At 35.6% G+C, this 12927-nt stretch overlaps 1 protein-coding gene across 1 annotated transcript in view; it reads right to left on the bottom strand.

Annotated features, from left to right (window-relative positions):
* The window catches only part of NUP133 (nucleoporin 133), a 35497-nt gene that overhangs the window by 22141 nt on the left and 429 nt on the right, over positions 1 to 12927 (bottom strand). The window contains exons 2-13 of the mRNA XM_015824401.2: positions 9856 to 9974; positions 8897 to 9000; positions 7788 to 7895; positions 6422 to 6553; positions 6089 to 6259; positions 4562 to 4717; positions 4411 to 4481; positions 3506 to 3653; positions 2581 to 2725; positions 1225 to 1382; positions 973 to 1064; positions 330 to 493 (exon numbers count right to left, since the gene is read on the bottom strand). Of these exons, the coding sequence (XP_015679887.2) occupies positions 330 to 493; positions 973 to 1064; positions 1225 to 1382; positions 2581 to 2725; positions 3506 to 3653; positions 4411 to 4481; positions 4562 to 4717; positions 6089 to 6259; positions 6422 to 6553; positions 7788 to 7895; positions 8897 to 9000; positions 9856 to 9974 (1568 nt within the window). The remainder of the gene's footprint in view (positions 1 to 329; positions 494 to 972; positions 1065 to 1224; positions 1383 to 2580; positions 2726 to 3505; positions 3654 to 4410; positions 4482 to 4561; positions 4718 to 6088; positions 6260 to 6421; positions 6554 to 7787; positions 7896 to 8896; positions 9001 to 9855; positions 9975 to 12927) is intronic.

Here is a 12927-nt window from a genome sequence, read left to right as displayed (position 1 = left end):
AGGGGCCTTGGGGTCGACCTCTGTCCCCCTGCCAATACAGACTGCGTACGGTCGGTGAGGAAGGAGGAGAACCACCGCATCACAGTGCCTCCCACTCCCAACCCACCCAAACGCCGCAGCATGATACTGTGGTCCACAGTATCAAAAGCCGCTGAGAGGTCCAAAAGAACTAGGACAGAGGAATAACCCCTGTCCCGGGTCCTCCAGAGATCATTCACCAACGTGACCAATGCCGTTTCTGTGCTGTATCCCGGCCTGAAGCCGGGATACTTAATCTAATATAAACAAAAACATGGATTGTTCCACTTTTTATATGCAAGAATCCATACCTTCAGGTACAGATTCAGCCCACCGTGGATCAGAGGTAGGATAATCATCTATTAATTCTTCACTGACTTGTGTTACGGCTCTATCAAGATCAGCATCAGGACCTAAATCTGCTTGCTGGGGAAAAAGCTCAGCAATTGTGGCATTTGCACCCTTCACATCCTTCCTGCAATGAACAAAAATGTGTAGTTGTTTTAGTGCTGCCATCCAAAGGTTCAATAAACTAGCCCCACTCTAGCCCTCTAGAGGTTGGGTAGACTGGCCCTCCTTTGGCTGATGGAGATCTGGTAGACTGATCCTGCCCTAGCCCTCCAGAGGCTGGGTAGATAGATCCCATCATGGGCTGCTGGAGATTGGCCAGCTGTGATCAAGCTGGAAGTCAGAAGCTGCTCCTGCTTCCACTGATATTTGGCCTTGATTGTTCTGTTTCTCTATTTAGTAAGGAAATGTTTTTGAAACAATAACTCAATGGATCACGGGTTTTCTAGTTAGAACATAAATCTTGTTTTTTTCGTTCACCACTCAAAAGACAATAAATTTTCTGATTAACTTTTTAAGTTTACAGAAAACTCAATAAAAGGCAATATTAAAACTCTTCTTCTACTACTGATGATTTAATTATTTAATATAGTGTTTGTTCAGTACCTGCAAAACTGTAAGAAGGAAGATTTTAGCGTTTTAGTTTTATCTTCTTGAGCTACAATATCCATTCTAGAAGAGCCGTCAAAACCAATGCCCTAGACGAGAAAAGTAGGAAAAAAAGTAAGTTGAAGGATTGTTCAACTACAAAAAAAAAAAAATCAATAAAAACAATAAAGATTCTAATAGGAAATAAATGCCAGGCAATACTTTTTCTTCTTTCCCATCTTCTCTTTCAGAATTCCAACTGGTTATTACCTCATCATTGGTTTCAGCTACAGAACAAGCTAAAGAATCCTCAATGTCTTCAGGAAGTAAAGAAGTGGTTTCCTTGGAACATATAGTTACAAGTCCGCTTTTCTGAACAAAAAAAATGGGAAGCTGAGCAGAACAACCTGCTCCTAAAATTTTATCTCCTAAAATAGAAAAACAAAAAGGATAGACATCATCAACATCATTTTGACCAAGGTTCAATATGTTTTGGATGGCAATTTATTCTACTTGAATGAAAGTAGAAAGTAGTACTTGAGACAGCAAGGCCTCAGCATTTGAGGGCTCCTTCAACTGTCAATGGATTGTGAAGCAATGATTGTGACAAGGAACAAGTCTCCAGAATTATGGTTAGTATGGGAGTTACAACTCTTGCTAAACTAGTCAGAGTTTATCCTTGCCTTATCTACATCCCAAATTGATACTGTAATGTACAGGTAGTCCTCCTTTAACAACCACTTGAAGTTATGACAGCATTGAACAAATGGCAGTTATGAGTAAGTCCTTGAAAGGCAGGGCTGGCGAAATGTGAGGACCTCACTTAACGACCGTAACGAGACTACCACAATTACCACAATTGGTGCAGCCATGTCATGTTTCACCTAATGACTGCTCCCCTCAGCAATGGAAATTAGGGTTATTAAATGAGGACTACTATTCATATGGCCATCTTTGAAAACTGCCTGCAAGTTGCAATTGGCGCAAAATGCAGCAGGTAAACTGCTAACTGGTGCAAATACAGGAATCACATGATGGTTGTACTGAAAAGCTTGCATTGTAACTCACATTTTAAAGTTCTGGTACTAACCTTTAAAGGCCTAGATCGGGGGTAGGCAACCTTGGCTCTTTTATAACTCGTGGACTTCAACTCCCAGAATTCCTGAGCCAGCCATGCCAGCTCAGGAATTCTGGGAGTTGAAGTCCACGAGTCATAACAGAGCCAAGATTGCCTACCCCTGGCCTAGATGGCTTAAGAGTGACTGAAGAGCTGCTGCTTCTACAATACTCCCTAAAACATCAACATCTGCAGCTTTCTGAAGATACCCCCACAAGACAAAGCTTCTCTTGTTTGTTCGTAGCCTAGAAGCAGTAAATGGCTGTCTCCCTCTCCACTGTTTTTGACTTTGAATCATGGAAGTTACATATTTAGGAAAAGAAAAACCTACACCCATAAGAATCACTCAGTAATGCAACAAGTTTTATTTTTAAATTTCATATTTATCCCCCGAAATGTAATCACTAGTCAATGGTAAGTGGAACAAGAATCTTTGCTGCAGTTTTGGAGACAGACTAAATAGTTTCATTAGCTTGTATTAAACAGTTTACATTTGTTAAGATTCTCACCCTGAGCACTGAAAATAATCTTCTCCTGTGGCAAAGAGGTTCTTCCTGTTCCAGTTGAACAAGCAAATACTTCATTTTCAGTATAAAGACAGGCAAAATGGCTGGTAAAATCTGGGACTATTAAATGACACATCGGTTCTTCAGGCTGAAAAATACAGCATTAAATATTACAAGAAATAACTATGATATTTAGGAATGAAGCATTACTAAGAGCAGCAATACTATCTTCTAGATAGGCCTGACATATATACAAAATATTGACAAACTTGATGCCGGGAAAGGAAGAGGTTATAAATTACAATCCTATAGTTTCTCATAACCATACACCATTCTTATATTCTTTATTGATCTACACTTTTGTTACACATATATACTTTTTGCTAATAGTGTATATAATACAGACTAATGATAAATCCTTTTCTAGATCACATGCAATCCAATCTGATACATGAGTTATTTTATAGTATATATCAGTACATATCTAATCAGGATTTTCAATTTCCAAAATTGAACTATCCAGAGTTCAATTTCCAAAGACTCGTAGCATCAATTTCTTTTTTTACAGAGTAAATTAAAATATTTACTAATCTTTAGTTATGTTATTTTTTAAAAAATCAGGTATTATTGAAATAACATTACAAAACAGGAAGTGAAATAGCTTGTTTCTATGGATATAGTTCAGACATGTCAAACTTGCGATGTCACGTGACGTCGCGCAACGTATTGGGACGGTTTTGCCATTGCCGGCAATGGGGTGGGTGCCGCTTCCGGATGACGTGTCCGGCCCGTGGGCCGGCAGTTTAACACCCCTGATATAGTTCAATCAGTTTTTTCACCCTCACAACCAATCACTTCAAATGATATTCTATAAGCATGCTTAAAATCAGAAGCATCAAAAAAAGCATTTAAACATAATGCTAATTACCTGAAAAGGTGGGTTATATTGAGTGACTTCTACAATCACGTTATCAGATGTGGGATAACCATTATCTTCTACAGTTATCAAAGTATAGTAAACAAGGCAGGGACTGTCACCAAGATGCCAGGCTGCAGCCAAAATAACCAGTCCATCACTACTCATTGAAAAAGACAATGATCATAATTACAAATTGTTCAGAAATATCAGGTAATGAAACAGTAATTTTTCAAATATACATATTAAGATCTTTGCTCGACTTTAAAAAACATTATCTTATGATTTTTACATGGTGTATAAGCCCAGTTTACTATATTTAAAATTGTATTTTATTTATTTAAGATAGAATCTGCTTCTTGGCTTTGCTGATGGTTATTTTACGAAGCTCATATAATATGCCTTTTTATTTTATGTTACATATTTTGTGGGGGGGTTTGTAAGCCTCCTAGAGTCCCATGTGAGATGGGCGGCTATATAAATAACATATTTTATTTAGATTTTTTCTTTTATGCTGATTGTATTACTTTATAAATAACTCAAGGCAGTGAGTTATACATGCATAATATTTCTTCCTCCTCCTATTTTTCCCATAACAACCCTGTGAGGTGGATGGGCTGAGAAAGAACGATTGGCCCAAAGTCCCCGAGCAGCTTAAATAAATTTAAATAAATAAATATCATCACATGAACACTGATGGATTTTTTTTTTCATTCTTGCTTAACGATATAAACGGTCTTTATTCCTATGTGTTTTAATTACTTTTTTGATGATCTTTTCCTGATTGTGTGGATTAGGAGATAATATTTTGATTAGAACAGTCTGAATTACTAATACTACTAGTAAAAGACCCCAAACTATTTGCAAAATATATACATGAATTTGTAACGTAGCTCACTTTCTAGATAGGAACTTACCAATTTTGCTGCAAATCCAAATATTGAACATTAATATCTTCTTTAATGTCCCCGTAATTGCTTTCTGATCCCTATACAAATAATAAATTGTTAAAAGTGCCAGAAATAAGGCAAATATATAATTTTATATATTACACATATTGCTTCTTACCCATATTGATTCCATGATATTTTCTTTAAGTACTTTGTTTATATCCCAGTTTAGAAATTGACGTTCTGCATTGTCTTCTATTTCCCATTTATAAAGATTTGAGTTGGTTACAGCATAAAATCTTGAACCATCTTCATCCCAAAGAACACTAGAAAGCTGAGTTAAATATAAATTAGGGATAAAATATCAGTGATTAATATATTGCAGTTCTCTGTTGGAAATTCAAGTTATGGAAACAGAAAAGCTTAAACTCCAGTTCAAAAAAATGACAAATGCAGTACAGAATTATAAAAGAATAAAATTAAAAAAATAGCACAAATATGAGAGTACCACAAAATTATTCTATCAATCTTGCAATATATTCTAGACAGCAATCAAAATTGTATTAAAATACTGTGCAAATACTGGGAAAATATGGTATCAAAAATCAGAAGTACTCTCTCTACAATAAACTTTCTTGCATCAAATATTATTATTGCTACCACTGAAGAAATCTGCAAGTATATGTGATTAGATTAATATTAGATTAAATAAGAGCTCACTATGAGAAAATCCAAAGTTTAATTCATGACATTCATATACATTAATATTATCAGCATATTGCTGGGATGCTTTTAAAGCTAGTATTTAAATAAAACTATAAAACCACTGAACTTAGAGACTGATTTCAAAAACACCAACAAGTGACCAGTTCAGATTCTGACAACTGTCTACCTCCCAATATCTCATAGAAGAGAGAAGAACAGACAGTTGAAGGTGGACTGTTGAACCTGGAATTTTGGTAAGTCATTGCAGTCATTAAGGAAGACACCCATGTGACCGCCTTGCTCAATGATCGCAATATGAATCTCCTAAATACTAAACTCTCTAGAGCAGAAATAGAGGACATGCAAATTTGTGAAGCATTCCATATTTCTGTAAGAGCTGTGGTAGCGCAGGGGTTAGAATACAGTATTGTAGGCTAATTCTGCTGACTGCCAGGAGTTCGATCCTGATCGGCTCAAGGTTGACTCAACCTTCCATCCTTCTGAAGTCAGCAAGATGAGGACCCTGACTGTTGGGGTCAATATGCTGATTTCTGTAAACCACTTAAGAGAGGGCTGTAAAGCACTTATGAAGTGGTATATAAGACTAAGTGCTATTGCTATATCATTTGAAAAACTAGGCTCTCAACTCAGCTTCTGAACCTATAATATTGTGACATCACCAGAATTAGTAGAAGTGGGCATCTTTGTACCTTTTTTCTGATTCTAGTCTTAGTTCCTGGACTTTATAAATTCGAATGAGAAGTGAGACGTCTTTCAGAGAAAAAATGTTACATTCCCATCCTTAAGCTTCCTAATCTGAAAAACTATCCCTTATTATTGCCCTGGTGCCTTCAAGGAGTGGAAGAAGGGATGAGGATTGTTCATGGAACATTTGCTTCCCAAGATTTCCCACTTCCCACATCTTTAAACAAACCCATAAAACTTGAATTAGTCCAAAAAAGCAAACTTTACTTTAATTTTACTTATTTTTAAAACTTACTTCTTCATCATTACTAGGTGACAGAATCCCAAACAGTGAAGAAACTCTTCTACCTATTCCAGAAAACATGCCTTGTCCTTGAGATAAACCATGTTGATAAATCTTGCCATTATTATCAGGTGTAAGTCGGATAAACTGACTCCTTGCTGAGGATAAAATAAAGCTTCCGCCCTAAAAGAAAGTTCAGTTCAGCTTTTTGGGAAAACTGTATTAACACTTTATTTTTAAAAATAGACTTGCTAAAACCATCTTCAAGATTATAATTCCATTTCATTTTATATATAGTGGAAAAAATAGCATTTACTAAGTTGCCACGAAGCATCCTTAATGTACCTTTACAGCTGTAAGATAATTATAAAGAGCACCACCGAAATCCATATTCGTCTCAGTATAGGAACTTTCGTGCGCAAGGCTGGGCCAGTAACGTATTGTTCCTTCACGAGTGGCAGCCATTACCACAAGGGACTTGCAAATATAAAAATATATATATACATACATGTTAATTCTATTAATTATTTAGTGTTCACATTAGTCTAGAGTCTAAAGATCTAGGTCTGTTGTAGCATAATGTAAGAAGAAATAAATTTCTGTCTGCTGAGAATTATAAACTTGTCAGTATAAATTTATATCTGTGTTGTGGTGTCTCCTAAGAGAGATTGTACAATATATTATCCTCCATTGAGCCTAAATGTTTTTTTTAAATGTAGAAATACAGATTTTAGATGCATTACAAACTACAACTACTTTACAGAGACAATAAATCAACTGAGTTTTTCTCTATGAAAAAAGTCAATGAAAATGAGCAAAACTAAGTGATTTCAGTAATTAGCTAGAATGCCCCCTGCCTTCCTAGGAGATCAGATACAAAATTAGATCTTTTTTTTAATTTAGTGATTTAACCAGTCAAAGTGGAATAATATTTTTAGTTTTTATTAAATATTTTTTATAGAATGAAAACAAGACAAATTTAAAGAAAAAAGGAAAGTAGAATGATTGTTGAAGCAGAGGATTAGTATGGACTGAAGTTTTTCTTAAGCTGTTTAATTTAACCTTAATATCTCATTTGCATCTTAGAATAAGAATGTTTTAATACTCATCCTAGGACATAGTTTTTAGAGCACCACAAATAACACAACAGAATGACTATTTTAATTCTCAAAAATAGTGCTCTGAATCGCTGACATTTTTTATTTATACATTGCAAGATAGACAGCATCTAAGTTTAATAAATATATTTGATTTCCATAGCTGTCATCTCAACCAAGTGACACTGGGTAGTGAACACTTCTAAAACAATTAAAATTATACTGAAGTGACTTCAGCACTTATAATTAGCAAATTGCCTTAATTCAGTGAATATATATTAGACAAACATTCCTGCCCTGAAAACAATTACCTCAGATTTCAGTAAATGTGTATTGATAATTATCTGCTTTCAATTACAACATTACCATACGAGGAAGAATGTTGAACAGTACTTAATGCAATAAATCAACAGTCATTAAAGCTTATTTTTTATATTTAGGTTGTTATATTGAACACAGAAATTTCCCAGCCTTTTATTTAAAATCATGTTTAAAGATCAAACAATTGTGTGGTATACTGACTGTACAGTAAGTATAATTTCCAAATGGATCATGAAAATGTCATAAATTGAATGTATAATGATGTCCTCAAAAGATATTTAAATGTTTCCAACCTGTAGAGAAGATGCTTCACTAGAAACATTAAGACAGCATACTGCTACTAGATATGCAGTCCAAATATAGTCACTGGGTGGCAACTGAAGTTCTTTGCACATAGAACACTGTAACACAAAAAGTATTAATACACTTTAATTTAGTATTCTGCATTTGCTTTGAATAAAATAAAAGTTTGGATTTGGATTTCTATGGTCAACTCTTAAGTTAATTTTTTCTTAAAAGCTGACAAATATGTTCTCATGCATCTTAAAAAAAGATAATGTATTCTAAATTGAGCTCAATGTTTAAAAAACATGTATTGTGTCAAAGAACTGCAGCATTAAAACTTATTTTTTTAAATCGTGTGAACCATATGCAACCCCCCCCCCCCCAACAACAATGGATAGAGAATAATTTGATGTATTATCTGCCTAGCCCTACAAATAAATCTATAAATACATAAATGGAGTACGAGAAATTTCTTGGATGAGAAATGTTTATTTGTTGTCAGTGGATGCTAACAACTAAATATGGATCTTTCTTGTTTGACTTTTTCAAGACTTTTTTTTTAATTATTTCACTTTTTAAAAAATATTACAAGCAGAATGTTTTTTCCCAACTCACTGATGCTGGTTGCAATCTAAGCATACTTATTTGGAAGCCTACTAGAATCAAAAAAGCCTTTTTTCAACAAAAAATAGTTAAACTTGTATAATTTCTTTTATAATGCACAAGTTAATGAAAATTTACTACCTCAAATATCAACTTATTGGAAGAGTTATGATCAAATATCCAATATAAAATTATTATTTATAGAATGATGTAGTTTGTTTCCATTCCATCCCTAAATGTGCCAATTGTATGATACACTCTTAAAACTTTCAGATTGCCTCATTCTAGGAGGGAAAAACAGAACATTGAGGAACAAAGGAAACTGAGGAACTTTCCTTATTAATATAAAGGCTAAATGTTACAGAAAGCATGTAGCATAAATGTATTCCAAGTTCAGAAGAGTCCAGAAAAATACTGCTGATTTGAGGCAGTTTATTTGCCTACATTTTTATTTTGAACATATACATCTCATTATAAACCTGCTTAAATACATTTAATTTTGCTATTACTTTACCTTAGCAACTGATGATTGACCAATCTTCCAAATAATTAGTCTATCTTTATGGACTAGCCAAGCCCATCCACTTTCATCTAGCAGCACGCTCAAATCGTCCTCAGCTATAATAAATAATAGTTTCCAAAATAAATTATAAATATATTTTTTTTTAAAAATCCAGGCTTGCTTTCCTTCTCTGAGGAAGGCCCAAGTTAGTAAGCAGATTCATAGAGAAAAAAGAATTTCATTAGACACCCAAGTCATATAGGTTTTTGATAATGAGTAAAGTTAAGAGCAGGGAAAAACTGACAATCAGTAACACTCTCGTAAAACTAATATATGTGGTCAACTTCACAAAATAATTTCATTCTATTTCATACAGTTAGTCCTCAGGTTATGACCACTTATTCAGTGACCCTTCAAAATTACAATGGCAGTGAACGAGGGGGATTTACAATCAGTCCGCGAAGTTGCAGCTACAGGTTACAGGGTAACCGTTGGGTTGCTCGGATGCCTGGCTCACGATTACAACACTGGGACTACCAGGATGGCCATCGCTATATGACTGAAATACCAGTCCCAATTGCTGTTGTAAATGATTCTGACTACATCACTTAGCAATAGAAATTTCAATTGCTGTTGTAACCCGAGCCCTAACTGTAACTGTTGAACCATCTCAGTTGCTAGAAATAATTAAGCACAGCTGATAAAAGATACTTCCAAATACAGAATTATCTGAGCCTCAGATAATAATAATGAGTTATGGTTTCCAAGCCAAGTATTTTTGCTTCAAGAAGAAATGCAAACCACTCAGGACAGTTTGAATCATTTTGATTTTATAAGTCCTTAAACAGCAACATTGCTGTCTTGCTAATTTACAGATAATAGCAAAAATCATGCTATTTAATATTCTAAATTCTATTTTTCCATTACAGAATTATCATTTATTTGTATGATCAAATTAAAAAAAAACTTACCATCAGCCATTCTCAAAGCCTCTACAACTTTTACTGGCAAAGGTGAACCAAACTTTTTTACATCATAATTGATGGTTTCACTTCCTGTTGGATGATGTACAACCTTTGTAGGTGTACACCTAAGCAGAAAAAAATGAATGATTTAATAATGAAATTAATAGCATTGATTTAAGTTTTGTTACTTTCATCACTGCAGGAATTCTTCAGCTATCCAGCAGTTGAAGTCAAAACAAACTGAATACAGTGTGGGAAGTGAGCCTTCCCCCCCCCCAGAGAAAGAAATATTTAAAAGGCAAAATATATTTTCCTAAAGGATTTTAAAAGCAGAAACCAACCCAGCCCCCAAGTCTCTCTGTCCCAAACAGAAACCAAGTCTGCAGAATTGCAGATGTGATAATCTTGTCAGAAAGACTGGAGTCAGGAAACTGGGATTAGGAAGAAAGATCCCTAGAATCAACAATCCCTCACACCAAAAATCTAAGAGTCATCAGCCACAGCCCCAGAGAAGCAGGCTTGACCTTTGGGACATAATAGGATTAACCCACCACCATCAGAATACCAGAAAGGCACACTCAGACTCAGGTCAAAGTTCATGCCACAGAAACAACTCCAAACAAAAGGCTCAAGAAGGTATAAAAACCCACTCCCTACATGTGCTCACTCTCTTTTCTTCCAGAGCAATCTTTCTGTCTGGCTCTCCTCTTCAATAAACTGCAACCTTCTTTCTAAAGCAGTCTTCATGTTGTTTATTCCCGGCTTGGACTGAACCATGATGAAGACTTTTCCTTCAACAACAACAGGTAGTCCTCGACTTATAACCATTTATTCACTGGCCATTCAAAATTACAATGATACTGAATGGAGTTGACATCATGGCTGCTGCAGGTCACGTGATCAAAATCTGGGTGCTTGGCATTCTTCAGAAGCCGCATTCCCCAAACTTCGCATGAGTTGGAGAACGAGGCTTCTGAAGCACTGTGAGAATGCCGTCTGTTCTCATACTCCTTCGGAAGCCTCATTCTCCCAGTTATGAGAGGCTTGGGGAATGGCATGAAGTGGCTTTGGAAAAAAAGGTCTGGCGTGACCAGGAGCTGTCTTCGATAGGCTGCCTCTCAGTTGAAGGTGAGTGGTGCATAGCAAATCCTAGGGTGTGCTGGATGGCAGGTGCAATCACACCATTCCCCAAGGCTCATCCCTTGGAGAACAATGTGAGGTGGCATTTCTCAATGGCAACAGCAGCGCCAGGACTGAAGCTGAGGCCTGGGAGCAATGGCAGTTGGTTGAGACTGCTGAAGGCCCCAAGCCTCTACTTCAGACTCAGCCTTAGTACTGCCTCCAATTGTTGCATTGCAAGGCTTGGCTGGGACAGAGGCTGAAACCTTACACTACCTCATGTACAGCCTATGCCGAACCTCCCAAGGCTCCTCACCTCCCTGAGGCACCCCTGCGCTCCTACCTATGGCTCCGTCCACTTAACATCCTGCAAGATCGCTTACAACTGCCACCAGAAGTGCTGGGATTGCAGTCATTGAGCAAACCAGTCATATGGTGTCTTGCTTAATGACCGCTTTGCTCAGTAACTAAGATTCCGGTCCCCATTGTGGTCATAAATTGAGGACTGCCTATAGATTGTGTTTTTATCAAGTCATACAAAGACACTTGCTTTTAATATTTTATTTCATTTCTATTAATTTTCCTTCACCTTTCTTATAGTTAACAAAAACATTTCTCTTCGGTGCTTTTTCAAAAGAAACTTGACTTTGTTTTTCCTTGTTTTTCTCTTAGAAACCGAGTACTACTCTTGTCTATTCACATTCCCAAGCTGTTGATAAACACTGAAATATTTATAATCAAGCTGAGAAGAAAGATCAGGCGAAGCTTAAAGTCAGGGAGTGTTGTTAATCACAAATAAAGGAAGAGTCACATATATTTGAAAATGTAACTGGCTTGATTACTGCCAAAGCATACTTCCCCACTTCATTGTTGAAAAATCAGCATGTTTAATGATCAAGGTTAATATGAGTGCAATGTTGGAAAATTTATAAGTGATTATGTAGGAAGAAAGGAAGTTAAGTCAGAAAGTATCATTATAACTTTTTTTTACTTGCATTTACTCTTTGTTTTTCACTATAGAATTTTTTATCTATATTCTATTAAATAAAATAACCTAAATGCAAAATTAAGCATATTTCAACACTAACAAACACTACTATAATTTGCAATGTGCAAAACAGATTTCACTTCTGAATCATTTTCAATGTCACTGAGCCTAAGCTCAACACCAATTCAAATTAAACAATTTTTAAATTGTTTTACATCAAGTCAAACCATGGGCTTATCTAGTCCTGATCTAACTGGGAATACTAATTCAAGGCTTTAAATGTTTTTTAACCAATGCAGTAGAACAGGAAACGGGACACACAAACACACAATATCTATTAGCTTTTCAACACATTTATTGCATTCAGAAGCTGTCATACAATAAACTAAAAATGAAAATAAATAAAATCATAGGTATACTCAATATAGAGAAAATCTGAAAGAAGGGTCAGCCGGACCAAAAGTATTCTGGAATAAAAAGTATTTTGGTTTTAGCACATAAAAATAGTGGTCTTTATACGGAATGCTTTATTTAATGATATTAAATAATTGGTTAATGTATCATTGTAGAAGCTTGAAAATCAGAACTTGACAGAAGTTATGTTTCACTATGGACTAGAAATACAAGTATGAGAATTGTTCACATGATCAAAACTGATCAACAGAATAACTTTAACTCTTATCCCCTCTCTTGGGTACATTTTCTTTACAGTGCTTTTTAAATACAAGGTATATTTTTATTAACCATTTGACAAGGAGTATCCAGCATTGGAGAAATAAAAATGCGACTAATATTTTTTGGGGGGGTTACGTGAGTGGCAGCTTAAAGAGTGCCACCCAACCCATGAATGACAGATTGCAGCATAGAAAAAAATCTTCAATCCTTCCTTTCCTCTGAAAGCAGCAGTGCATTTGAAGGGGCCATACATAATTTTCAGGGGAGCGAACTTCCTTCAAAACGCCTTCGTATTC

This window comes from Protobothrops mucrosquamatus, unplaced genomic scaffold (genome assembly GCF_001527695.2).
Source record: "Protobothrops mucrosquamatus isolate PMUCROS unplaced genomic scaffold, P.Mucros_1.0 scaffold2221, whole genome shotgun sequence".
Lineage (NCBI taxonomy): Eukaryota > Metazoa > Chordata > Lepidosauria > Squamata > Viperidae > Protobothrops > Protobothrops mucrosquamatus.
The sequence above is the reverse complement of the archived record's forward strand: the minus strand, read 5'-3'. Positions and strand labels throughout refer to the sequence as shown.